The 27,701-nt window shown below is 41.3% G+C and overlaps 2 protein-coding genes across 11 annotated transcripts in view; one reads left to right on the top strand and one right to left on the bottom strand.

The window, feature by feature from the left end:
- The window catches only part of AIDA (axin interactor, dorsalization associated), a 33,519-nt gene extending 27,738 nt beyond the window's left edge, over positions 1-5,781 (top strand). The window contains exons 8-10 of the mRNA XM_055334005.1: positions 1,968-2,090; positions 3,743-3,860; positions 3,980-5,781. Coding sequence (XP_055189980.1) covers positions 1,968-2,090; positions 3,743-3,860; positions 3,980-4,076 — 338 coding nt within the window. The 3' untranslated portion in view covers positions 4,077-5,781. The remainder of the gene's footprint in view (positions 1-1,967; positions 2,091-3,742; positions 3,861-3,979) is intronic.
- A 1,670-nt stretch (positions 5,782-7,451) lies between these two features.
- Positions 7,452-27,701, bottom strand: part of MIA3 (MIA SH3 domain ER export factor 3) — a 78,669-nt gene continuing 58,419 nt past the window's right edge. For 5 of the 10 annotated variants that reach the window (XM_055334001.1, XM_055333994.1, XM_055334002.1 and 2 more), the window contains exons 7-29: positions 26,613-26,744; positions 24,110-24,131; positions 23,280-23,368; positions 22,915-22,992; positions 22,717-22,827; positions 21,247-21,318; positions 20,969-21,073; positions 20,169-20,291; positions 19,971-20,082; positions 18,860-18,915; positions 18,679-18,769; positions 18,457-18,595; positions 13,505-13,606; positions 12,766-12,826; positions 12,607-12,642; positions 12,459-12,526; positions 12,234-12,334; positions 11,951-12,088; positions 11,158-11,226; positions 10,956-11,038; positions 10,744-10,815; positions 9,167-9,317; positions 7,452-8,287 (exon numbers count right to left, since the gene is read on the bottom strand). In XM_055334001.1, the coding sequence (XP_055189976.1) occupies positions 7,977-8,287; positions 9,167-9,317; positions 10,744-10,815; positions 10,956-11,038; positions 11,158-11,226; positions 11,951-12,088; positions 12,234-12,334; positions 12,459-12,526; positions 12,607-12,642; positions 12,766-12,826; positions 13,505-13,606; positions 18,457-18,595; positions 18,679-18,769; positions 18,860-18,915; positions 19,971-20,082; positions 20,169-20,291; positions 20,969-21,073; positions 21,247-21,318; positions 22,717-22,827; positions 22,915-22,992; positions 23,280-23,368; positions 24,110-24,131; positions 26,613-26,744 (2,322 nt within the window). In that variant the 3' untranslated portion in view covers positions 7,452-7,976. The remainder of the gene's footprint in view (positions 8,288-9,166; positions 9,318-10,743; positions 10,816-10,955; positions 11,039-11,157; positions 11,227-11,950; positions 12,089-12,233; positions 12,335-12,458; positions 12,527-12,606; positions 12,643-12,765; positions 12,827-13,504; positions 13,607-18,456; positions 18,596-18,678; positions 18,770-18,859; positions 18,916-19,970; positions 20,083-20,168; positions 20,292-20,968; positions 21,074-21,246; positions 21,319-22,716; positions 22,828-22,914; positions 22,993-23,279; positions 23,369-24,109; positions 24,132-26,612; positions 26,745-27,701) is intronic. The other 5 variants (XM_055333995.1, XM_055334003.1, XM_055333999.1 and 2 more) reach the window with 3 other exon arrangements.

Below are 27,701 nucleotides of genomic sequence, written 5' to 3' on the forward strand. Positions count from 1 at the left end.
TGGGTCCTTGCCTCTGTGACAGTTTATTTGCATTCATCCTACAGTGAGGTAAAATCCCTGGGCGGCCGTCACCGTTCCTTCACTGAATATTTCTGAATGATTTTCTAAAAATACTTCATTATTTATAACTTACATGCACATTTGATTTTGAGGATTTTTTGGTACATTTCCATATTCTTAAAATCCCATCGAGGGTGCTGACTAGACATACACACTGTCTTTAACGCCAGATACTTCCTTCCTGCCACCTTCTCAGGGTGTGTGCTTTTCTCTGCAAAGCCCCACGCTCTCCTCTTCCCGCAGACGTCCCCTTCGGGGCCCTCTGATTCCCGCTGCGGCGCCCTGGACACGGGGCCCCTGCAGGGGTGCATGAGAGCCGGGCCTCCAGTGGAGATGGGGGAGGAGGACGGCCACATCCATAAACCTCATACCCCGAGCCTAATGCTGGGGAGATTACAGAAGCAATGTATTCCCTATGAAGTAAGCAAGGTTGTCCTCAGGATTTGTTTTCTACTGTCCAGTGTGGCATACCATTTATTCCTTGAAAACAACTTTTTGAGTCTTTGGTTGAAAACAGAATCTGCACTCATAGGATTCTTTGGTTGGTGTCAGGCATTTATATGGCACCTTACTGGCAAAGCGCCCGGCAGTCTTTTAAAAATACTTATTAAGTGATTGACAATGAGGTTGTCACACTATTACTCAGAAATTACTGCACCATCAGTCTTCATCTACGGTTTATCTGCACTTTGAGACAAACCAAAGAAACCGATAAGGACTGAAATTGAACTTTTATCAATCATAGAAACAAATTCAGGCCCTTGGGTTCAGTAGTACTGAATAAAAGAGAAATGAATTCAGATGCAGAGAATTCTAACATAGAGACCCCACGGCTCACAGCAGTTATCGGACAGGCAGTCTGTAAAGGCCTCACTTGGGACTCACTTGGGACGGGACACTGTAAAACAGAATGTAACAAACGATGGATGTGATAGATACTGTGTTACCTGTGCACCCACGCTGAACTGAAACATGTTTTTGTGTAAGTATTTTTAGGGACTGAAATAATGGAATGTACCAAATTGTTTTAAGTTCTCTAAGATAGGAGTCTGTTGAGTAATATATAAACACTCGATCACTAAATAAGTCCATGTTGAATTTGATTAAACTGGAAGATTCCTGGCTCCAGGAAAGTAAAACCGTACACCCTACATAGTGTACCATCTGGCGATTATAAATCAGGTTATTTTCTAGCAGATAGAATGTAGATATTATGTCTAAAAAATTACTCCTTTAGAGAAAGGTTTCATTGGCAGCTTTCACGTCCTTTGCTTTGGCTCTGACTGAAGTACAGCAGGACGATTCTGATAATGATCAGTGAAAGGCCTTTCCATGCCAAGCACTTGATCAAGGTTGGAAACGGGTAGGGGGGGATCCCTGGGTGGCGCAGCGGTTTGGCGCCTGCCTTTGGCCCAGGGCGCGATCCTGGAGACCCAGGATCGAATCCCACATCGGGCTCCCGGTGCATGGAGCCTGCTTCTCCCTCTGCCTGTGTCTCTGCCTCTCTCTCTCTGTGACTATCATAAATAAATAAAAATAAAAAAAAAAAAAAAAAGGAAACGGGTAGGGGCCCCGCTGTGGAATAGTATTCATGTTCCAAATTTTTATTGCAGACAACAGTATAGTGGCGTAAGGAAGACAAAAGTTCTTTTCCCCTCTTAACTATAAGGATCACGCTTTTTGTTCTTCAAGCTTTCTTTTGCCCCCATATATGACCGTGCTGCCTCCCCTGGCCCTGAGGCCTCTCCCCTACGCCCCATCCACTATTTCTGTGCCACAAACCTCTGGAAACCAGAAGCTCCCTGGGTAGGTGCTCACAGCAAAAGGAGTGTCTGCTGAGACTCTCCTCTGTGGTTCGTTTGCAGTGTTGGAGTTTATATATTTGAAACTCTTCCTTTCCTCTCTAGATCTGAATGGCATAGATTTAACTCCTGTGCAAGATACTCCTGTGGCTTCAAGAAAAGAAGATACGTACGTTCATTTTAATGTGGACATTGAGCTCCAGAAGCATGTTGAAAAATTAACCAAAGGTTGGTTTGTGACGGTAAACATTGGCTTCTTGTGGCCTGGGTTCTCCTCGTGTGTGTGTGTGTGTGTGTGTGTGCGCGCGCGCGCACGTGCGCGCCCAGTAACCTCGTATGGTGGGCAGAAGCAACTGTCACGTAGTGTTTATTGACTTGAATGAAATACCAATTTTTTTAAATGTGGGAATTAGGAACTGTATGACCTGGTTGTGTAATAAATAATAGTTATGTAATAAATGTTCTTTGATTATAACATTTCATCATCTTGAACAAAACAGAACGAAGCTCGCCTCTTACTGAAGAGTGAAGGGAGGCAGAGGCTCCCTAAGGTGCTCTGGTGGTTAAATCTCCAAGAATTGAAAGAACCGGTTTTCCCCGCTGATTTTATTGGGCAGGAAGATACCATAATTTGTACTTGGTTGGCAGAAGGATGGGAAAGGACAAAAGCACATTTATGAAAAGGTGAAGTTATGTTTCCAGGTTAGCCGGTTCCTGGGACTAACGCTTCTCCCTGCCGTGTGCCCGGCGCGGTGCCGGCGTTCCAGGACAGGACCGCAGAATCCCTCCATCACCTGGGATTCAGGTGCAGTTGTTGACTTGTCATGCTTTTGCAAGAAGCCTGCACAGGACGCAGAAGTGCCTTTTGAACAGTTGCCACATTCTCTAAAACATTCGACATTTTACTTCTCAGATCTGGCGCCGGGGCCCCGCCACTGAAAGACTTGTCTCTCGGGGCTTCTCTTGGCACAGTGGCTGCAAGTGTGAGCAACAGCAGGCAACATAGGCAGAGAGAGAAGCAGGCTCCCTGCAGGCAGCCCGATGTGGGACTCGATCCCGGGAAGTCAGATGCTCAACCACTGAGCCACCCAGGCATCCCAAATAAAATCTTTTAAAAAAGAAATTAATTGTTCTTGGCTACGTTGATGAGGCAACTTACTGTTTTAAGCTTCTTTCTGTTGGGAGAGCTTATCTGTTGGGCTTTGGGGAGATAAAAACATCTGAATTTTTCATTGCAGCTTGCTCATTGAGGGGAGGAGTGGGATAGGAGTAGGCTTGCTCTTTAGGCCTTTGTCTTCCAGAATGCTGTCTGCACACAAACGCGTAATTCCAAGAAAACCAAAACAGTGCTCTGATCACTATAAAAGGCTTTAGGAAACAGGTAACAGTTTAAAAAAAACCGAACCAGCACATGATGTATGTTCTTTGAACTCCAAAACACCCACAAACATTGAACTTTGGAGCTTTTGTTTCAGAGGGAGAAGAGTGCTTTAAGCTTGGATATTTTGACAAACTCTTATACCTCTGCTACTTACTGAGCGTCTGCGGGCACCGTTCGTGCTTCACAAGCACCCTCTGTGTTCCTCGTGTGGTGTTGAAGGGGTCCCACCTGTGCGTGAACTTATATGCGTTCTTGAGCCCGCCCAGCTTCAGGACGCGTTGCTGTGCTTTGTAGGATTGGAGGCTGTGGAGAAATGTCACTGCGTTCAGTTGAAGGAGTTTTAGGTGAAACCACAGTCGTGTGGTCAGAGAGACTGTCTGACAGAGGTTACTTGGTAAAATTATGCTACTCGCTCGGATGCTTCTGCTGATGGCAGAAAATGATGGGCACGCTGAAAATACACCGTCTGTGGCTGATGTGGTTTGTTTTCATTCCGTAGGTGCAGCTATCTTCTTTGAATTCAAACACTACAAGCCTAAAAAAAGGTTCACCAGCACCAAGTGCTTTGCTTTCATGGAGATGGATGAAATTAAAGCCGGGCCGATTGTAATAGAACTGTAAGTGACGCACACGCGGGCTTCGTGCCAGTTGAGTGGTGACTCGTTCTTAGCGTGTGACTGTAGAATAGGTCCTTTGTCCACTCTGGTAAACCATGACTTTTCTGCTGTGGTTACAGATACAAGAAACCCACTGACTTTAAAAGAAAGAAATTGCAGTTATTGACCAAGAAACCACTTTATCTTCATCTACATCAGACTTTGCACAAGGAATGATCCCGACATGAGTCACCTGGAACGTCTGTGAATCCTCCCACTCAGTAGCGACCATCCCAGCTCCGCGGAGCGCACTCGCCTCCAGCAGGCGGGGGGCAGGCCGCACGGGCGCCGGCAGGCCGGAGCGAGCCCGCCCCGCTCACAGCCCGGCACGCCACCGACACAGACGACTCCTTTGGATGCGGGCTTGTAGTTTTGAAACGTGTTTTAACTTTTATAGTGTTTGTGCAATTCATAGTCTCTTTTCCTAACTTACCACTGTTCCTGCCCTGCTTCCTGGAACAACACTGCTGTGGGTAGGACGTGCTCGTCTTCAAAATTAATACAGCAATAAGAATGTGCTAGAGTTTACACGTCCGTTCACTTCTGCTCCAGTATGCTTTTTTGGTTTTTTGAGTGAATGCCAAACTTTGAGCTGATGGGGGGAGGATCGTATGAGACTGTGTTGAGAGGAGGAATTGGATCGCATAGGCTCCTGGGGCAGGTCAGCCCGGAGACGTACGCGGTTCCTCGGAGGTGGCCTAAATTCACCCTGCTCTCATGGTTTTCCTGTTTAGAAATCGTGTGCCTTGGCCAGATCAGTATCCCAGATGGGAGTGTTCCCAGGTCGTAGCTGTGATTTTTCCAGATGACCAGATTGTTTTTCTGAAAGAGCACATTTGTAGTCCTGTTGATTAGCTGTTCTTCCCATCACGTTATTTGTTCTGGTAGTGATTCTAGGGGTAAGGATGGAACATGTCAGAGTAATTACAGATTTCTAGATGGCTTTGTAACGCCCTCTAAGTCACGTCATCTAAGCTGAGTCAGATGCTAACGAGATAGTGCAGGGGTAACTGCTGTTTTCATGACAACTGATTGTGAAACCTTAAAGCCTGCATACCTCTTAGGTGGTGAGTATGCAAAAGCTGGAGCTCCTCTAGTTGTTTCTATATAGGTAGATAGGATTGCCATTTATTTCCTCTGTAGATATATTGACTTTCATCCATATGGGAATATGCAGGTCATTAGCTTATTATAATTTGACTATTTACATTACTTTTGACTTAATGGGGCATAAATAAAACCTTCAGAGGACACATGAGGTGGATGGATATGTGATCCACAGAACATTAGGATGGGGGGGGGGGTTGGATGCAGACCCACACATTCAACATTCCCCATGTTAACGACCACTGCTGGTAGGAGGGCAACGCAGCGCCAGTACTTGGCCTGTTCCTAAACTAGTGTAATAACCCGAGTCCTACTGCTGGATGTGTGCTTTTTAAAGTACGTAGCCACAGTGAAGTGTTCTGGTCCTTATACTTCAAGAAAGCTGGTCTTTACTTCCGGTTGTCTGTCTGTTCTGTTAGAGATGGATGTTAAAAACTTGGAGCCTGAAAGAATTCACAACCAAATTGAGTCTTGTCTGTCTTAATCAGATTAATTCCAAAATGATTCAGTCCACAATAGCTCAAGGGGATGAAGAATTTGCCTTAATAAATTACCTTGTTTGTTCACTCAACCCTTAGACTGAGTTGTCAGCCCCCGACTGTCAGCTTCTCAAGCGGCAAGAACCACATTTTCTTCAAGTCCTGTACATGTTCTAAGGTGCTTGGCAGCACTCTGTACCCTGTGGAGTACTCAGTACCTTCTGTCGGATGTTGCTGACGAGACCTAAAAAAAATAATCCCTTAAAGTACCTACTATTAAAATGTAGCAAAACTGATCTGTTGGTCTTTCTCTTTTCTCATAGACCGTAAGACATGTATGTCAGTGATAATTTGTACGAAGCCGCATCTGCTGTCGTCGACATATATGGACTACAGTGCCTTTCAGCAGTAGTGAAGCTCGAATGGGATTAGCGTAGCTTTAATTCAGCCCTGAATGGGATGACAAGTGGTTATCTTGAAGCAGTAGACACAATACTGGATACTGTGCTCTCCACAAATTATTTTTTTGTTTTCCAATGGAAAAAAAAGCAGCTATTGGACAAGAACTGTAGTAGAAATGCTCTCAGGCTGAAACACTGCTGCTTCATAAAAGATGGTTTTAGCAACCAAGCCCAGACCCCCGATTAACTGAGGCCCTGTGAAAGAGCTGTGACGGGAGGGCGCCCCGGGGCCGAAGGAGGCACGGAGAGGGGGCCGCCCCGGCTCAGGTGAGCAACACTGGAATTGTTCTACAGCTTACGGACTTTCAGGAACAAGGAGAAACAGGACAAACACACACACACAAATTCAGAGGCACAGAAGACTAGCTTTGGTTTTAAAATAGAGCTAATTTAACTTTCCTACTTGGTTATTTTTGTTATCAGGTCTATCTATTCATTACTATATAAAATTAGCAATTATACTAACTTCATCATTATTTTGTCCTGAGACTCACCTACTGAAAAATTATATTTGTGGATTTAACCTTATTTTACATGGTTGAAAATCACCTCTATTAACTATGGGCTGTTCCCTTCAGTTTCCTCTGTTCTTGATATTAAATGGGAAGACCTATGAATTCTCTTCCTGAAGAACTATTTATGTTTTTCTTCTGAGTTTTGAAGAGTTGTCTTCTTTCAATGCTCCTCATCTTTCCAAAGTGGTATCTTTTAGTAGTTTAGTATAAAAAAAGACCTTTGTTTCACAGTGAAGCTTTTGCTTTTTATTTTATAGGGTATTATTAGAACATTAGATGTTGTAACGGTGACAAGTCATGGTCTAGGTTTCAGCAGTATCATGATACAGAACTTTGGAGAAGGGGACAGTATGCTCTAAGTGGTGAATACTACCAGCCTTCCAGAAATCTGATTAAATCTGAAACATTGTTTTAAAAAAACAGGTCATAATGGGTATAAGGGATACTTTAAATATGTAATATCAGGCTCAGATTTACTGATTTTTAAATAGAAATGCCAGCATTCAGATACTAATTTTGGAGTAGCACAGACGAGCCTTAGAGAATCCTAAATTGTTCGTTCTTAAAGTATTACACTCTTCTGATCTTTTTTGCCTGGTTTTACCTTAAAAAACAGAGGCAAGGTATGGGAGAAATAATAGACTACTTTTGGAAAAAGGAATTTCCTGCCAATGGTCACAACATAACATTCTTAGTTTTCTGTTATACACCCTTCCTTCAAGAATGGTAAAAGCGGTAAGAGCAACAGAAAACCCGGTCAAACAGCTCCTGCTACTAATAGAAGCTCATAGCCAGGAAACCATTCTCAGTGGGCAGCTGAAGTCACCGGAACGCACCTGGGCAGGACAAGGACACAGCTGTGGTGTTCCCAGGTGACTTTAGGCTGACCCTCCTAAGCGTTGAGCAGCAGGGAGCCTGACTTGACGTGGTTTCAGAGGGGCACCAGTCTCATGAGAAAACAGTCCAATGAAGCAACAGACACTCGGGAAATACTAATAACCACATTTTTATGAACTATTACTACAAAGAACTTCAGCAAGAAGGGAGAGAAAATTTAGTGATCTTTTAGTAAACATTTTTAGCGTAACAGTCTTTGCGACCAGTATTTTAAAAAACCAAGCTAATAAACACCATTGCTCTGTGTTCAACTGGTGTACACTAAAAATAGGATGGTAAATGGAAATACATGTTCTAGCATTTCCACAGGAAATGTTCATATTTTTCATGACATTCTAAATCATTTAGCAGTTACATACGCTACATTAACTAAAACACAGGTATTCTTTATTGCACATTTCAAAGTTGTAAGGAGGCTCTAGCTTATGAGGTGGTTTTTATTCAGGGGGGATATGATATTTTTCAATTGTTTGGCTCAAAAATGCACACTGCCAGGGCAGCTTAGTTCTAAAAACAAACCTTTTAAAATAAACTTTTGGATTTTGAAGCCAATGAAATCCTTTACTGTAACGAACAGTGCACAGTCCACTTTCTCAGACTACACGTTAGAGGTCAGAGTCACGGGCTCTGTTTTAAAGCCTGTGAACAGTCCTGGCTACTGCCCTGGGAGGCAGGTAGAGGCTCGTCTCTGGAGCCAGAAGGCAGTAAGTCTCTTGCAGCAGGTGGAGGTGGATAATCCTGGGGACCATGGGCAGGGGGCGGTAGTCGGGTACTGGGAATAAAGTACTCTCTTGGGCCAAGAGAGCCTAAAGGTCTAAAAGGTGCGTGTCCCGGTAAAAATTCTCGAGGATCAAGAGACAGGTCCCGTTTTCCAGGTGGAATGCCTGGTGTGTATTCTCTTAAGCCTAGCGGTGGACGTAAAGCAGGACCTGGAAAAATAAAAATACATATGAACACAGGTAAATGTAGAGGACTTTAGGTAGGTTAGTCTTAAATTTCTCCTGATGTCAGAGAAGAGGTAAATTTTGTGCTGATGGCCAGCCGGCCAGGAGGCCACACAGGCAGGACTTAAACACGGCTCTAGCGAGCTTGTGTTTCCTGTTACACAGGTTTGCCATCTTTCTCTCACAAGGGATTGGTTTAGTACTTGAAAGTACCCCTGGTTACAGCAAGATGATGGATTACAAAATAAGGGCTTTACTGCAACAAATGAAACTTCCAGTGTCCACTACTGTGGCAACAATCCATGCAGTAGCTCCCCATGGACCTAACATGCCATCCAAACCCAGGTGCCTGCCCTATTGGGGAAAGACCGTCTAGCTCCCCCTAATTAAGCTCAGCGACATTTATCTGGCATTAAACTCGACCTTCCCTAGAGCTAACACTTCCTTATTTGTTCCCAAAGCAAGGAGTGAAACTTTAATCCGTTCCCTCCTCTCTACTCTGAACCACTGCTTATACTTCCGTCACGGTGATTACACACTTCATGTTTCCTAATACGTGCATCTGTTCTAGAGGACTCTGTAAGCTCTCAAGTTGGGAGAATTAGTTCTAGCCATTTGCAGAATATTTCTATTAATAGCTCTCGTCTACAAGAGAGATCTGCCCATCTCAGTACGGGGGAATTAGGCAGCACCCCGTGTGTCCTAAAACCTTGAGGAATCAAGTTAAAAATGTACTCCGCTTGCTTTGCACTTTCATTACCTAGGCCTGTAAAAGGCATTATTATAAAGTTTCAAAAAGGAACAGAGAACTGCAGTGGATGAATTGCACTCTACAAGTCAATTACTACTATTCAATCATCATACCAAATGGTGGAGGAAGCGGCCGAGGCCCGAAAGGCCCGCAAAGTTGAGGGGGTGGTCCATAGCGAATGGGTGGTGGTAGAGGGCCGCCCACGGGGGAGCCCATGAGGGGCACCCCTGGGAAAGGAGGCGGCCCTTTTGCAGCCATCGGAACCTGCAGAACAGAAGCAGTTACAGTTCTGAGAGACTAGGTATGACTCACACAAGCACCAACACCAGTAAAAGCTGAAACACAACGAAGCAGATGTCAGGCACCTGTCCAAAGAACAGAACCGGCGCAAAAAAACTTGAGCCCTCCTGTCTGTTCCCACTGGCAGCTTAAAGGAATGGCAGGGAAGCGAATGGTTCACCGGAATCCCCTTACTGCTGGAATATGCAGGGGGAAGAGAAAGCAAGAGGATAGTTGAAGGACATTAACAGAAATGACTCCTGACTAATAAACCCTATACCACAGACACCCACGTCCTTCCCACTGCCACACGGTGCATTACTGCCACACTGAGCACGGACAGGACACAACAATGAAAAATCCACTCTCTACACATGTAACAGTACCCACTACTCAATTTCCTTTCATGAATTCTAATCCTCCGATCTCTCAATCTCTTAAGCAGGAGCATCCTGTTTTCAATGAGGGCACAGAGACAGAGTATCAGATAATCTGCTGAAGGTCACACAGCATGTAAGAAGCCACACTGCAATTCTGTATCAGGTCTGCCTCTAAGCCTGCCTGCCTGCCTCTTCCTCCCTAACGTCCACTCCAAAGGGGTCCCGGATCCACGCTGCCTTTGGATAAAAACTCAAGAAATGCATGTTCCTAGAGTCCTGTGGTGAAACTTGGAAGCATTTTCCAAAAGAAGCAAGGTTACATGTGCAGAGGCAGGCACACCTCCAATATTTACCTTCTGCACCAGTAATGCCGTGCTTTACAGTAAGAGACTTTCACATGGGAAATGGGGTTAGAAATTCTAAATAATCAGAACACACACTGCAATTTCAGCCCAGAGAAGCCCTGGGAGCCATGAGGACTGGCGCAGCTCTAGTAGAGAACACATTTATGTGGAGATCACCGAAGGCCACTGCTGGGAAAGGAGGGTAAGGAGAGATGTTCAGCACTCAGCACACTTCACTTCCAGCCTGCCTTCCTCCATTACCCATCTGTACTCTCAGGTTATTCAAAACAGGCTGCTTGCTATACAACTGGAGATAATCTTAACTGGCGCACTTGCAAACACCTAAGTGGTGAATTAAGTCGTTCAGGACTGTTTTACGTTGCCTCAGAACCCGGAACACTGAAGCACACACACTATGTAGTTAGGTGATGACTTTCCACGTCCTTTAGTAACAAACATGTTCCAAACAGGTTAACAGCCTAACCAAGTCAGGAAGGAGGAGGAGAAAAACCCAACCAACCAGTCAGATTTCAGCAACGCAGCAACACTTCCAAGTCCAAGACAACAGTAAGATCAGCATTAACATGCAATTTAAAGCAAAGCGGGTTAGTGTCATGCTCTTCAGATCCTTTCCAGAAATACACCCAAGTAACAGCTCAGCTCAGTCCTCAACCTCTAAGTACTTACTACTACCGACTGCTCAGCCACGGGTGAACTGCTGGGAACTGAAGGGCCTTCGGGGTCTTGGGGAACAGTTTGCTTTTTAAAAAAATAAATGAAATAGTATAGCTATAACAGACACACAAACAGCAAAAGGATGACACAGAGAGGGGGTTATAGCAAAAGTTCAAGGTTCCCTGAAATACTTAATTCCAATTCAAAGTGACTGCAGGATTTACCTTGCCTTCATCCGTCACCTTGGTAGGGGAAGAGCTTCTCGAGCTGCTGTTCATCGTGGGAGCTGCACCAGATCCCAGATCTGCTGAAGGCCAGAGAACGGATTTAGACTTATCCTGATGTATATTCCCTTTGAGGAAGAATAAGGGCTCTTCCACCCACTTCCTCCATGACTTTACACTCTAACACACTCGGATCCCTTACCAGAGGCAGAGGGTTTCCCAGATGCCTCAGATGACCAACGGGGACGAGGTAGAGGCCCGTCCACTGACCCTTGAGAAAGAAAGAAAGAACAGAGCCCTTGTATGGATTTATCAGAAGAAACCAACCAACTGTGGACAGGTCAGGGTTCAGCTCTACCACCTAGAAAGAAACATTAAAAACGGGTCTCCTCATACATGATGGGAAATCCCGACATAGGCACAGACTTAAAGAATTGAAAGCTGTTGGATTAAAAGAACAGCAATAAAACCTGTACGTTAATAGCAGCAGCTGGCGCTTCAAGTTACAGGCTTGGTACAGTCGTACAGGCTGATGTGTTCAGTCTGTGATCGGACTTGCGTATCTTACCAAGTATTGCACGTGTGTTTACGATTAGAAACAGACATCGCCGTGTATTAACGAGAAATGGATGTATGCTGTATTAAGTGTATAGGCTTGAAGCAACTTTTACAACATCCCAGAGAGGAACTCTATAGAAATGCAAAGATAAAGACTTATATTTTATAGTAATAAAGTAAGAAACAGTAATTATATATTCTTACTTATAAAAAAATTTTTATGTATCTATAATACTTATATTAATGTTAATAACAATAAACACGTTCTGTTCTAAAGCAGATCTTACAGCAGACTATACATCACGACAAATTAAAACACTTTTTTCTCTATAAGGGACAGACCCAAATTCTAAAACGCTATCTTCATTAGAATTCTCAAATAGAAGTGGAGGAACCTCTAGAAACAACTTGCTGCCAAGTAAAATGTGGATGCTCACCAAATTCACCTCTAGGCATCTCTCTTCGATTCAGCGTAGCAGAGAGCGGTCTCGCAGGCAGGTCAGCCGTGGGAGGCGGGGAGCACTCCCCCCCACTCACAGGGGATGGACCAAAAGAGCCGTTCTGGCTCAAAGGACCTGAAGATGACAGCAAATGTTACCGCTTAGAGGCAACTTTTCATTAGGAAGTTCTGGGATCACTTCTAGGGCATCAGGACGAGAATGTAGTGCATATATACTTGCACCACAGCCTCGGATGCTGTCCCTGAGAGCGCGGCCCCACCTCTCCACGGAGGGTTCTGGGCGCTGGGTCGGCCCGGCCTTGGCTTCACAATCACAGGCTCCTCTTGCAGCATTGCCATCTTCTGGGTTAATTCCAGTAACCTGAATACAGAAAAAGAACGGACTTAAATGTGAAATACAGCATCAGTTCCTTATTAGATACCCAGCAGCACTGCCTTTGGAATCCTGAGAAGGCGCTGAGAAAGTGGAATTCCAGATCTCATACTTGTGTCTCAAGTTGGCAGCTTCCCTCTTCTCCTCGGCTATAGCTCTTTCCGCAGCACGAGCTTTGAGCTATTGGGGAAAAAACAGATCTGAATCAGTTGTGGCGGACTACACACACAAGGAAAGAAAGGAAAAAAAAAAAATCTTACCCAGTTATCATGAGCTTTCTTCTCATGAGTCGCAATCTGAAAAAGACAATACATGGAAAACCACGTGGGGACTCCTCATGGCAGCTGCTACAATCATCTCTATCAGACAAGAAGAACCCTGCCACTGCAGGGCAGGGCAGGGTGAGGCAAGGCAATTACCTGGTTTTTAAACGAGCGCTCTGTCTTCTGCAACTCATCCTCCATCTCTTCGATTCTACGCCTAAAAATCACACGTGCTTTTATCAATTAAAGTGCAACTAAAGAAAAATCTGAATGTCTCACCATATCCCCTTCCCTGTAACACCTGCATTCCCGCAGACTCCATCCACACGTAGAAACATACTTACAAGGTTACAGTCAGTATAACACGATCAAAACTAAGACTGCCTAATTTCCTGATTATCTAATGCCTGAAGTCTGAGCTGCCACACTGTAATTTTCTTGACTGCTCTTCAATGTCCTCCAGCAATCCTGCTATGACTATCTTCCTCCACAAAGCTTTTTCTTCCTATAATTACAGCCACAGAAAAGTTCCCAGAGCTGTGACTACTGTGTCTACCAAGTGGCACAACCACTGTAATGATTTCAGAAACATCACTATAGCAAGGCTATTCTTCCTGAAAGAATGAATTCCTCCAACACGCAGAATCACGTGGAACTGCTGGCACAAACCAAGTTCCCTGACAGTCTTGCCAGTACTGGGGAGAAGGCAATGGTTGTTAAAGTTTTTTCCTTTGTTAACTTAAAATTCATTTTTTCTCATAGGAATTAAACTGTATTCACATCCCATGACCATTTACTTATGTTCTGTTGTTCTGTTCTACACAACATAACCTGCTTTTGAAAGACACCAACAGAGGTTCCCTGTCCCAGACACCACCCTCGGAGCTGAACTCACTTGTACGTTTTTACTTCCTCCGCAGCCAGAAGCGCCTTCTCGTCTGCAGCTGACAGCCGCTGCTCTCTCTCCTGCCGCTCATACTCTTCCTGACTCAGTTTCCTAAGACAAAATCAGGTGTCAGTCAGACATGTTTCTGTCTTCCCAGCAGTCTGTTTGAATGCCTCTGGTCACACATTGCCTCCCCTCCCCGCTAAAACGCACAGACATACAAAGTCAGAAAAGAATCCAAACTTGACATTCTGGGATAAAAATCAACCTCTGGGCTGTCAGCGAATCACCCGCACTTTATAACTTCTCATGATTGTTTACTCGCTAGTAAACAGTTTAGTAAATGTCAAACACACTCTATACGTATGGGAAAGTTCCTAGTGCTTTATACGCTGAAGGGTCATTTAACTTGACTGTGGAAGGCCATGGCCGATCAACCTCACACAATTAAGCTTCTCAAAGCAAGGGATAATTACTTCTCTTATTTCTCACCACAGAAAAACCTATAATGACTTCCATTATTTCTACCAAGAAAGGACAGCTTCTTAACCCAAGATGGGTACCGAGATAAGACAGTGAGCCAAACAAAGGCGGCGCCTTTTAAAATGTGCCTTCTAGCTTCTAACTGTGCAATTAATCACAGAACATATCCTGCACTTCAGATATGGAACGCCTACTACCGATTTCAATGGAATTGTGATTTGAGAAAGAGAAAAATCAGAAAAAGCAACATCTAGTGAATGAAACAGAAAAAGAATCCCAGCTGTTCCATAATCAATCTTGCCTACTGAAAACTGGTTTTAATCCAATTAACCTTCAAGCTCAAGATGTCCATGTACTATAAAATAGATTGCAATGATGGCAGCATTTAAGAGTTTAAAAACGTTATTTTCTTATTACCCTTGTATATCTTTGCTAGAAGTCGAATTCAGAAGACATTTGAAATTTAAATTTCTGAGAAGCAAAATAAGAAAAGCTATATAGTTAAAGGGTCTTATAACAGGAAAGAGAAAAAGATTTATGTATTCTTTTATAATGGCCCATTCAACACTCAGCAAAGTATTTTATGAATGGCTATAATATATTGGTACATTGGACAAAACGATATAAAATATGTGCTTGAAGGCATCAGAAACCTAAGATACTAGCTAACAAGTTTAATGTATGAGGTGAAGATCCAGAAAAAAAAAGCAATCTCAGAATTACGAGAAAGCCTGGCATCGGAAGCCACCTTTTCCCCAGGTTCATTCCATGCACAGAGACAATGAAGATATAAGGAGACTGAGCAGAGCTTTCAACAGATCTGGGTTTAAAGAAAAATGAAGTGGAGTTCAAGGTTGCCAATGAGGGGGACCCCTCCCCCCAACTAAAAGTCTGAGGCTGTGGATTTGGACTAAAAAGAGTTGTGCAAAGAGGCAACATGGTGTCCTTTGAAGGGACGAGGCCATTTTTTAAATGACCTGAATTGCTGACTGGATTAAAGTAAAGAACTCATGCTACAAATAAACTGAAATCTTTTCCGTAGGCAAGTAACAGCATCCTGGACCTTTAGTTTCCTCTATAATTATTATAGACAATTTGGCCACTCAGTGTGAACTAACCAGGCACACTTGTGATCAAAAGCTAAAAAATAAGAGGGACTGACCCATAACTGCATTACACAGACTTTAAAATAATTATGGTTTTATATTCAAAGAAGTGAAAGTCAAAATTATAAATTGTGGCAGAACTATAAAACTGAAACATAGTAATTGAAATTAAGAACTCAGTGAATAGAGGCACCTGGGTGGCTCAGTCAGTTAAGCATCTGACTTATGATTTCAGCTCAGGTCCTGATCTCAGGGTTCTGGGATTGGGATCGAGCCCTGCATCAGGCTCCTGGCTCAGCAGAGGGTCTGCTGGGGATTTTCTCCTCCCTGCTAGCTCCCTACCCCCCATGCATCCCTCGCCCCTGTTCATGTACACAAGTGTGCACTCTCTCTCAAATAAATCTTCAAAAAAACCCAAAAACCCAATGAATGGTTTTAGCAGCCAATTTGACAAAATGAAGAGAGTTTAGCACACAAGGTAGACAGGTCAGAAAAAACACCATCCAGAATGTAGCAAATCAAGTAAAAATGTAAGAAACATAGATGAAAAAAAAAAAAGTTTAAATAGAATCTTACAAGATAGAATGAAACAGAATCAATACACAAAGGTCCCCCAAATTAAGAAGTGTCAATGACCTCAAGCAGCATAAATGCAAATGAGATAGGGGAGGGCAGAGAAGCAAAAAATGCAACCCCAACTTCCCACTCCACACCTGCACACCTCCCCATAACACTGCTGCAGCAGCAGAAAGCATGACAGAAGGCTGCAAGCTGCAAGGGCAGTGATGAGAAACTGAGTAGGGATGAGATGACAGACACTGGACTCCTCAAAGGAACTATCAAACCAGAAAGTAACTGGTTATTTTCAAAGTAATGATATTAGGTAACTGCAACCATCTTACAGCCATCCTGTAACAATCCTTAAAAAGATGTCTTCATACAAAGATAAACTGATCAAATCTGTAACTAAAGGATGTCCTTCTGGAGAATAAAAGGGACCCCCAAGGAAAGACTACAGATGGGGGAGAGAATGAAAGGCTACAGGAACTATGCACGTGTGTGTCAGCAGAACTGGCCAGAAAGTGCTGGAGGTGTACAGAGAACTAAGGTATGTTACTCAGACAGCATCTACACCCCACTCAGGAGCTCAAGCCCTGAAAGAGGCAAATCTGTTCATGTATGTCATACTTCAACAAGTTCAGGACACATGTTGTGGTCTTTAGGGTAACTACACGAAGAGAGAGCAAGCTTTAACTATCAAGCTTAAAAAGAGGAAAAGCAGAATTATCAAAAATAATCCAAAGACAGAGGGAAGGAAGGAACACAGAACACAGAACAAGCCATCAATCAGAAAGCAAATAGTAACAGGTAGATTTATTTTACTTTTTACAATTTTTTTTTTTATTTTTAAATAATCTGTACATCCAAAGTGGGGCCCAAACTCAGCCCTGATTTCAGGAGTCACATGCTTTACCAAGTGAGGCAGCTAGGTACCCCAGTAACAAGTAGAATTAAACCTAAATATAGATTTAGAAGCCATATTATAGAAGAAAACGCACACTCACCCAGTCTCTACAGCTACCTATTGATGGTACAAGGCATTCCAGGAAAGATTTTAAGGAACATAAACCTTTCAGTAGGCAGAAACTGCCAGGTGGAAAAACTGTAAAAAGACATTTTACTGCAGAGAAAGCAGCACAGAAGGTTCAGAGTGGCATGAAGAACTGTGTGTTTGGTGTGGCTGCAGGTCAGAAAGCTGGTATCGGAAGCTGCCTGCAGGAAATGCATCTGAAGAGGCATCTCCAAACAACTAAGGGGAAGTGTCCTACCTGCCTGTGCAAGAGTCTGGAATTGATCCAGAAGAGAACGGAGCACTCTTCATAGATTTTAAGCCCAGGAGGCCATTGCAGAGACTTGCATTTTAAATAAGTTCACTCTAGGCTGAGAGGGAACTGATGACAGCCTGGAAGAGGGGGTATGAGAAAGGGAAAGTGGAGAGAGGTGACCAGTCACGGACTAGCTGGAAAGAGGATATGGGTCCAAACTAACACAGGCTTTGGGGATGGAGAGCAGGGTACAAACCCGACAAGGTGACTCAGCGCATGCTGGATAAACTGAATGAAACAGTGCCATGATGACTATCATAAGAATTACCATTTAGGAAATGAAGATTACTATTGGTGGCAAAGAAATGCTCTTTTAAAAAAAAGAAAAAAAAAAAAAAGTAATGGGGTCGGGGAGCCTGGGTGGCTCAGTTGGTTAAGTATCTGCCTTTGGCTCAGGTCATGATCTCAGGGTCCTGGGACTGAGCCCTATATCAGGCTCTCTGCTCAGAAAGGAGTCTGTTTCTCCCTCTCACTCTCCCTTTGTGCTTTCTCTCTCTCAAATAAATAAAATCTTTAAAGAATAAAAAAATTCAAAAAATTTTAATAAAGTCATGAAATTAGAAATATTTCTCTGAAATAGGCCAAGTATTTATAACTGGCCTGAACGAAATCTGGAAAATCTAAACTGACTGCATGGTGAGCAAAGGATCAGAGAAAACATTAGTGGTATGCTTTCGATGTTTCATGGCATCAAGTAATAGCCTGAGCACTTAAAAAAGATTAACTTTGCTCAGTAGGATAAGCCTTCTCAAAGGCTGAGGTAGATATATGCCAGAGTAAAGAACAAGACCAATCATGAACAGCCACTGCCACTGCCAACCTATTTGTAGAGAATTCAGATATTTTGGTGGAGAAAAAAAACTTAGAACTATAAAAGTGCATCTTTAAAAACATACACCTAACTTCAAATTTGAGATGTAGATTTCAGAAAATTAATACCTAAATATACATACTAAACAGGCTTGTCTATATTTAAAACTCCAAATATCCTCACCACGATTACAGTACGTAACATTTAATCTGAGAATCTAACTAAAAGTCCAAAATTTAGGATATCTCCAAATTACTGAATATTCCGTTTGGAGTATTTATTCTATTAAACATCATGTCCTACAAATCACTCCGATTCTGAAAAGCTGGATCAAGGAGTATTAGAACACATAGGATGGATCAAGAAGGAAAGTGAAGTATGCCATGGAGCCACGAAACGAAGTGGATCCTCAAGGAGCACGCCGCAGTGGTAATCATTCACACCAGTAAACCACTACTTGCCAAACAAAGTACAGGCAACAATTTCTGACAACTGATTCCAATGGAAAGAAAAATGCAAATTATGGGAAACAAGAAAGGAAGAAAGACAAACTTCTACAAATTACAGACAGAAAAAACCCTACAAATAATCTTTTAAAAAGACAAAATTCTGTCCAACAGTTCACACATTCACTTACACGGCAAGACTGCTAATGACGAAGCATGAACATCTTACTTTTGCAGAGCCATTTCCTTCTGTTGATAGAGTTCATTCAGAATCTCCACTTTTTGCCTCAGGGTTTTGCATTCGTCCTCCAGGCCGGCTTTGGCAGACTGCAGTGAATCGCGGTCATCTTCTAATTTCTTTATTTGGTCTGTAAAGGATAAAACAGTTGAGCAGTGTGTGCCAGTCTGCAAGGGGTAAGAATCAGCACTTTCTTTTCAGGAAGCAGCCTACCTTCCAGGTTGCATTTAGTAGACATTGAGGCTCTAAGCTTAATCTGCAGAAGTTTTAGATCCTCTTCAACTACTGATATTGCAGTTTGTGTCTAAAAATTCCAAAAGAGAGAACTATCCTTACAAAGGAGGCATGATGAGCATTCACAGGCACTTAGGGTACTCCACAAAAAAGATCATACCCGAGAAATGTCCATCATCTGCTTAATCTGATTTTTCATTTTCTCACTCCGGTCACCTAAAATACAAAAGACTTTAATTGCATTTTCCTCCTTTGCTTTTTAACTCTATTTTCTTGATTTCCTCCAAACTAAACAATTGCCATGTTCAAACATTCAAAGGAAAAACCAATCAACCAGGAAAAGTAATTAGGCTCTGTGACTTTTCAGAGAATTGCAAACTTAGATTCAAAAAGTGAATTCCCAGTTTATATAAGAAAAATGCCATCTGTGCCATTCTCAAACAAGAAAGGATGTGTGAACTAAGGCTCTTTCTTCTCCCTCAGATCTACATCCCTCTGGTCAGGTATCTCATATAGAAAGACTTAATCTTCTGCTCATCCCTTAAATCTGCTACCAGGTGTGGCTGAAAATGCCCATTGTGCAAGGAATGTCCAATTTGGAACAGTGTCCAGAAACAGGTCCCTTATCAGTAAATACTGCTACCCTTTAGCTCCACTCTCACGGCCCTAGTGTATGGCCCCCAGCACTTCAGTCCTCTTGAAATTGGTTGTAGGCTCTATAACTGCAGAGCTACAGAGATGATGACAACCAAATTCAACTGTCATCCCCACAAGAAATAAATTTCTTCTACTGAACCGTGTTTACACTTAGAGGTATAAGTCACAACTATGCCGGTCCCAGCTCCAGTACATACACACACAAGCAGTCCTCAGTGGGATGGAAAAGCAGAGTCCACATTCATTGCACACCCACTGCTATGTCACAGCCCTGCAACCCACCTCTGTCCAGTGCATACAGATAGACACCTACAGCTCTAACACTTAAGAGGAAGTTAGTCAGGGGCACCTGGGTGGCTCAGTCATTTTAAGTGCCCAGCTCCTGACTTCAGTTCAGGTCATAATCTCGGGGCCTTGAGATCAAGCCCTGCCTCGGGCTCCTTGCTCAATGGGGAGTCTGCCCCTCCCCCTGCTCGTTCTCTCTCTCTCTCTCTAAAACAAATAGATATATTTTTTTTTTTTTTTAAAAAAGGAAGTTAGCCCAAAGAGGAGCATCAGTGTAATTAAAGACAGGAACACAAAAAGAGGTCCAACCTCCCTGAAACTGAACTTACCTCCTACTTCTCCATTTGCTAACTCATCTAACTCACTTCCTCCTTTACTCTGATCCTCAGATTCAGATTCACAATCTAACCGATTCAACTGGGTAATGCAATTAGTCAAAGCCTAGAAAAGATGCAAAAGGGTATTAGAAAGAGCTTCTCAAGCAGATTTCAGGAGAATTAAGTATGTATTCAAGTGAATGAACTTACATTAATATTATCATCTTTGTGAGTAAGAGCTACTTCCAAATTTTTCTGAGATGTCTCAAATGATTTGATTTGCTCACTGAGCTCAGCATGTGATTTGCTCCAATCTTTGATTTCTTGCTGCAACTAAAAAAACACATGAATTTCCAAAGGCTAGGGCTTTTGCACTGGACACATCAGGGCCAAGTGAATAAGACAGGGAAACAGGGCGTCATGCTACACTTTGACCTGTCATTATGGACTGAATGAAGCCTTGGTAAGGGACAGGGGAGAGTGGCCCTGATCCTAAGAACTGAAGTAAGAGTACAACAACTCTCAAGGAAGTCCATCCAGTTTACTGTATCCTTCAGAAAATTGCAGCCAATTCAAATAATTCACTTCAATAGGGACAAAGGAGGACATCTCACTATCTCCCATGTCCACACTGCAGTTCATGTAACCTTCCTTTGGTTGGTGAAGCAGTAACTACTCAAAGGAGGGTTATAAATACCAAATTCTTTGGTCAAAAGCAAATCATCTTACTGAAACTATTCAAATGAATAATTGGTTGGTATCTGATAAGACAAAGACTATATTACACTCTGATAGCTATAAGAAATTATAGAAAAGAACTTAAAATTCAGAACAGATGGAGAATATATACATGCACTCAATTTTGGGAGTTTAAAACTTTGCACATCTAAGAATAGAATTCTGCATACATATTTCATTTCCTTAAAAACAGATCTGAGAAAAGATACTCAAGAAGTAATGATACTCAGGTCCCCTAATTCACACAATCTAGGATGTTAACTTTTCTTTACCTGTTCCTTCTTCTTCTTAAGCCTAGCATTTTCTTCTTGAACTCGATGGCATTCAGACTTCACCTTCTCTTCACTAAGTTTAGCTTCATTAAGGGCAATTTGAACCTAATGCAAAACACTCCTATTAGTGAATAAATTCTAAAGGAAAGGTATTACACCTTCCCAACTAGAAACATACAGTTTTCATTTATTGCATATTCTAGCACAGATCAAATGTTTGCTCTTCAACAAAACTATTAAACCTATGAACATCTTGCAGAAATTATAGGCAGCTTTACCTCTGAAAATTCTGAGGCATTCACTGAAATAACATCCTTCAGCTTCTCTATAGATTTCTTGTTTTCCAGTATCTGCCATTTGGAAGAAGAACACAAAAAAATGTATGAGGATTTTAGTAGAAACAGTGGGATATGTTGTGCTAAAAAGATGAAACATTATCCCAGAGCCATCCTCTACATATCAGGTAAAAGCAGATGATTCAGTTTTAGCCGAGGAGAAAAGTCAAGAATATAAAGAGATAAGGAAAGAAGAAAATAATTGGAGCTCTGTTACATGCTATCCACAGCCTTTCTGGCTATGAGATAATGAGGTAGGTGACCAGACAAAAAGGTGAAAGAAAAAAAAGAAAGAAGAAAAAAAAATCTTTCAAGTAATCTAGTTCAAATCATGGTTTCTCCTATTGTTATAGAAAAAAAAAAAAATCCCCAAAGTGACTTTAAAAATTCTCTTGCCTGAAACTAAGAATGGTGGGACTTGAGGCAGAATAGAAAAATCTGTCTTACAGAAGAATTCCAAATAATCTGTGAAGGTACTGCCTCCTCAAGGAGGCGGAGCATACTCTTCACTCTTAGAAGAGAGGGCTGGCTGGGCATAGTTACTTCCTTCCAAAGAGAACAGTACACCCAAGAGTGGGAACAGGTAAATTCAGAGTGGAGAAACCTGGCAAGTACATGGTCAGCCGAGTGCACAAGCTTAACTGCGTGTGCGATATATGGAAACCCAACATTAATATCACTGCCACTTTCCTACAGTTCTAAAACTATCTTTGAAAGGAATCATGTAGGGGGTGCCTGGGTGGCTCAGTCAGTTAAGCATACGCCTTCGGCTGGGGTCGTGATCTCAGAGTCCTGGGATCAAGCCCAAAGTCAGGCTTCCTGCTCAGGGGACAGTCTGCTTCTCCCTCTCCCTCTGTGTTCTCTCTCATGTAAGTAAATAAAATATTTTTAAAAAATCAAAGGAGGGGAATTCCTCCTGGGTGGCTCAGCGATTCAGCGCCTGCCTTTGACCCAGGGCGTGATCCTGGAGTCCCCGGATTGAGTCCTGCCCCGGGCTCCCAGCATGGAGCCTGCTTCTCCCCCTGCCTGTGTCTCTGCCTCTCCCTCTCTCTCTCTATGTCTATCATGAATAAATAAATAAAACCTTAAAAAAATTTTTTTTAAATAAAAGGAATCATGCAAAACCAAACAAAGTACAGTTTCTTAGTTGCTCTCCATGTTTCAGGGGGCAGAGCCAAGCAGTATGGAAATTATCCAAGCCTAAGGACAAAAATACTTCCTAGGATCATGAAAATAACAGCTTGTGGTACTAGCATTTAAGATTCCATAAAGAAGGATGGATGTAGATTCATTTTCCCTGACTCCCAATATTCCGTTGGTTATGGCACGGGAAAATACAGAGTTCAATCCACCCCATCTACAGAACAGTTTGAAAGCCAAGTTACAGTTAATGCTTTGCAGCAAAACTCTTACCAAGTCTTGATTCTTGGCATTCTGTTCTCTCTCAGATTCTAACATAACACGCAGATTTTTAGCTGTATCGTCCAGAATTTCATTTGTTTCTTCAAGTTTCTTGATTTTATCCTATTAAAAAAAAATTAAGATCAATAATAATTACTCATATTTTTCTTTTGTTTTTAGAAAGTAATTTTAAAAAGAGAGGATTTTCACCTTAAATTTAATTGCTTCATCAGACAGAATTATATTTTGTTTCTTGGTTTCTTGAACATGTTTTTTTGATTCCTTAATCTATATAAAATAAGACACACAGAATTCAGAAATATAAACCACAGGGCTATCAGAACTTATCTCTGAGTAGTAACCCATTAGAGAAGAAACCCGTACTTTACGCATATGATGATTATTTCAGATTTGGATGCTTTGTAGGAAATAATGAAATTTTAAAATACCGTAACAAAAGACCCATAAAACAGGAGGAAATAATTCAAGCTAGAATCATAAGGGGAAAATACTGAAAGAATAATAAAAGAATAGTTATTTAGAGTTAACTATAATATATTAAGAACATAACATACCTTCTGTTCATAATTTGACAATTTTTGTACAAGTTCTGCATTTTCTTTCATGATATTCTTCAACTTCTCAGAAATTTGCTGTTCAGTGACTAAAAGGGAGGGGAAATCCACAAGATTATGAGGACTAAATAAATCTAAATTACCCAACGTATTAGCAGTACGTTATCTAGCACTATGAGGAAAAAAGAACTTATCGTAACCATTACGCCTTTTAAAAAGCAACCTGTAGTTAATACCAATAATGGTGTAAAAATACTACCAAAATTCAAGAAAAATATATAAAGACCCTTCTTTCAATGAGATTCCAATTTACACTTATCTCAAAGATAGGCTACAGGGTATAAAATATTTTAGCTTGATATCCTTCCCTTCATGGAGTACCTTTCTTCTTAGAAAATGTGACCATTTCAAAAATATGTCAATTGCAAAAAGAAAAAGACAAAAAGACAAGCACATTGGTTTACATCTCTATTCCTCAAATTATCTACTTAAATAAATAGATACCATATTGATTAAACCACTAGCACAGGTACTCTGTTCACATGTAATAAATGTCCACTAAATCAACAAAGCTAATCTGCCCCAAATCAAACTGGTCATCTTCTTCCTACTCCCACAATTTGTTCGGTCTCCTCTCCTAGCTCACTGGTAGCATCACCATCTACTCTGTCATCTAAGCTAGCAACCGAAGGTTAATAAAACCACTCGGGAGTCAGTAACTCAATCAGACATCAGAAGTCACTGTATCCATTTCTAGCTTATATGAAACTCGTATCAAGCACCAAAACTGAGGGAAAAGTACAAACAACAAAATAAGCCTAAATATTTACCTTGATAGACTCTACTCTTTACCTAGAAAAAAATAAATTAAATTTGATGTCAAAACGTTTTGTTAACAGAAATATTACATTATATTATAGAAATATTATATATGACAGTTAAATCGTAAGTAAATGAAAATTTAATAAGTTTGGTTCATCATAACAATCCACAGGATTAAACAAAAAAAGAAAAGGTTAAAAAGCATTTCAAATGTAACTGGTAGGGATTACCTTATAATTTCTGATAGATAAAAGCTCTAAAGTAACTCATTTTCTAACTAAAGATATGTTTATCCATTAAATGAGTACCAATTTTATTAAAGCATTTAACTTTAATAATGGAATTGGTTATTTTCATATTAAATATACTAATGTTTCTTTTACTAGATCACTGGACAACCCCCAAATAGCCAGAATGAGGTCAGGAAACCATGGCTATTCAAAGATACTTTCAGGAAACAAAATTAAAGGCATAATCTTTGTCCCAAGGTATGTCTCTTTCTCTCACCAGAAAACTTCTTTGAAATCCTATTAAAAGTTGCCAATTGGCTAAACTTAGAGATCTAATAATTATTCTGGATCATCTGATTATCCCAAGCCCCTAAACACAGTGATCACAAACCTGAAAGGGAAAGAAGACCGCTAGAGAGAAATGCACAGGCAACAAGAAAAACAACAACTAACCACCAAATCATCTCTAAAGATAGCACTCAATTATAGGGTCACAAAATCTAAGTGGTACTCGATTTTTTTTTAAATTGTTACTAAATGTCTCTGTAACCCAGAATTTATTTCCACTTTCAAAAGTTGTAAGTGGTAATGAGATACTCAAATCAGTCCATAAATCATTCACGTATCTCATTATCACAGTATCTAACACCACTTATAATAATGTTATAGGAAAATGCACTCAGAATTCCAATACAAAAAGAAATGACTGTTTCTCTAATATCACAGCCTTGCTAATGAGACAGTAAGCTTCTTTTGCCCTCCTTTCACCCAAATCAATAGGCAGGAGGAGGTAGGAAGAAGCAAAGAGCAGGCAAATGAGAGCAGGGATAGCAGGAACCAAGGTTCCAAAGCCAAATTCTGAGGATGAGAAGCAACACTTAGGACATAAAGCCCTCATCATTCTGTGAAAATGTAAGCAGGTTTTAGGATTTTTAAGATGGGAGAAACAAGAGTGGGAAATAAAAACGTTTTCATCTTTTCCCCTTTCATTCATCCTTTCTATGCTCCCTTTCTCCTTTTATCACAGGAAAAGTCCGATGAGGTTAGAGGACTCTTCCCAGGAATCCAGGCAAATGATGCTCCTTTTTAAGTGATTTTACCATCACTCGTGCAAGGAGAGAAAGCTTATGAACAATGATATGTCTGATAAAAATAAGACATCAGAAAAAAGAAATAATCAATCTTAGAAAGACATGCATCCAATGCTCTCGCTACTTCACCAGCTAAGCCACAACTGAAACTGAAAGCTTTTCATCTGCAAAGCTCATTTACACAAAATGACTTTTTTCTCCAGTTATGTTAGACAACTATTTACAATACAACACACAATACACTCACAAGAATGAGTATGTATGGATGTACATATATAGACAAGCACAAAAGACAAATTCTGCACAGACCCTCAAGGAATAAAAATTTTAAGAGTATGTCTTTGCAAACTACGTAATCTGTATTTCCAAATAAAAACATTTAATGTGCCAAACAGCGCATGGTCAAATTAAAAATCTGTGCAACAGATACATATAAAAAAATACTGCAAAATTACCTAGTGTCCTAGATACCACTATTTTTTACTATTCTTGGTCTTGTGGCATTTTTTCTATTTGTACATTTTTATATATTTATGTACAGAATATACAGTTTACCTACACTTAGCAGTCTTCATTTCTGCCTTTTTCCATTTGACATTAAATTGTGAGCATTTTCTGGGCCCCAGTATCTTTAAAATACATAAATAGTTATCTAGTATCCCATTATATGGATGTACAATAACTTATCAATCCCCTTACTACGGATCATTTAGTTTGTACCAAGTTTTCATTCTAAAAGTGTTCCACTGAACACCTTTATATAAGATTTTTAGTGTACAACTGGTTATCTCTTCAAGACCAATTAACTAAACATGGTATTATACTATAATAAAATGATATAATAATGTTCAGGCTTCTGATACATATTACTTAATTGCTTTTCAAGATGACTGTAGGAGTTCCCAATTCTACTAGGAACATACATGTGTACCCAAGAAGGTATATATAAACTTAATCTTAAAATTTTGATTTAAGATTTATAAATTGAAGTCTTCCCCTTAAGATTATGCACATTGTCTTGTTTGCATAAGTTTTTACCAAGAAAGATTACACTGAATTATTTGATAAGGTTATGGGAAATGCAGAGGTTATAAGCATTTGTGTTCATGTTAGTAACTGAAAAAGAAACAAAAGTGATTATAATAGATCTGTTGTCTTGATGAGTGAAGGTTTAAGTTTAATTTACTCACAACAAGGACAGTTTTCCAGAAGAAGACCGCAAATGAACCAATTCCCAAGAAGGCAGTGAGAAGTACAGGCTTCCATGGCAAGCCATAAAAATCAGGCCCAGGCTGAACGTCATCAGGCAATGTAGCAACTAACTGAAAGAGAAATAGGAGAAATAACAAGAAGCCATGAAGGAATTAACAAGAGAACAAAGAATCATCCACAGAAATTCTAAATCAAGCTTCACCAGGTAACTACCCCCCTCAAAAATCTTCAGGAGCTTCCACTGCTTCAATAAAGATAGGATACTGGCAACCTCATATTTCTTGTTTGGCTTGAAGCGCGTTATAGATATTATGGGTCTAAAGGTCTTTAAGTTCGGGATCCCTGGGGTGGCTCAGTGGTTTGGCGCCTGCCTTCGGCTCAGGGCGTGATCCTGGAGATCCGGGATTGAGTCCCACATCAGGCTCTGCGCAGGGAGCCTGCTCCTCCCTCTGCCTCTCTCCCTCTGTGTCTCTCATGAATAAACAAATAAAATCTTAAAAAAAAAAAAAAAAGAAAGGTCTTTAAGTTGAACATATATTTCCAGTTTCCAACAGATCCTATCACATCATGCTCTCTAGAACATGCCTAGATCTCTTTGGATCATACTTTCCTCTTAGTTGATGTTTATGACTTAAAAGCCACATAAAGGGACCCTGGGTGGCTCAGCAGTTTGGTGCCTGCCTTTGGCTCAGGGAGTGATGCTGGAGACCCAGGATCGAGTCCCACGTCGGGCTCCCTGCATGGAGCCTGCTTCTCCCTCTGCCTGTGTCTCTGTCTCTGCCTCTCTCTCTCTCTCATGAATAAATAAAAATCTTAAAAAAAAACAACAAAATGATGATAACGAACAACCCAAATAATGTGCTTTTCCTTAGTCCTATTCGACTGTCACATGAAAACAAATGCTGAGTAATAAGCTCAGACACAGCTCCCGAGAACTGGGCCAGACTGCTCTGAATGTGACCGCCTTCCACCTAACACAAGGCTTTTACTTTAAATGCTTCCTCGACTGGGGTCGCCCTGAACACCTGCCTGATTGTACAGTTTCGCCGCCCTCCACGAGCACACAA

The sequence above is a fragment of the Nyctereutes procyonoides genome, unplaced genomic scaffold (genome assembly GCF_905146905.1).
Source record: "Nyctereutes procyonoides isolate TBG_1078 unplaced genomic scaffold, NYPRO_anot_genome, whole genome shotgun sequence".
NCBI lineage: Eukaryota > Metazoa > Chordata > Mammalia > Carnivora > Canidae > Nyctereutes > Nyctereutes procyonoides.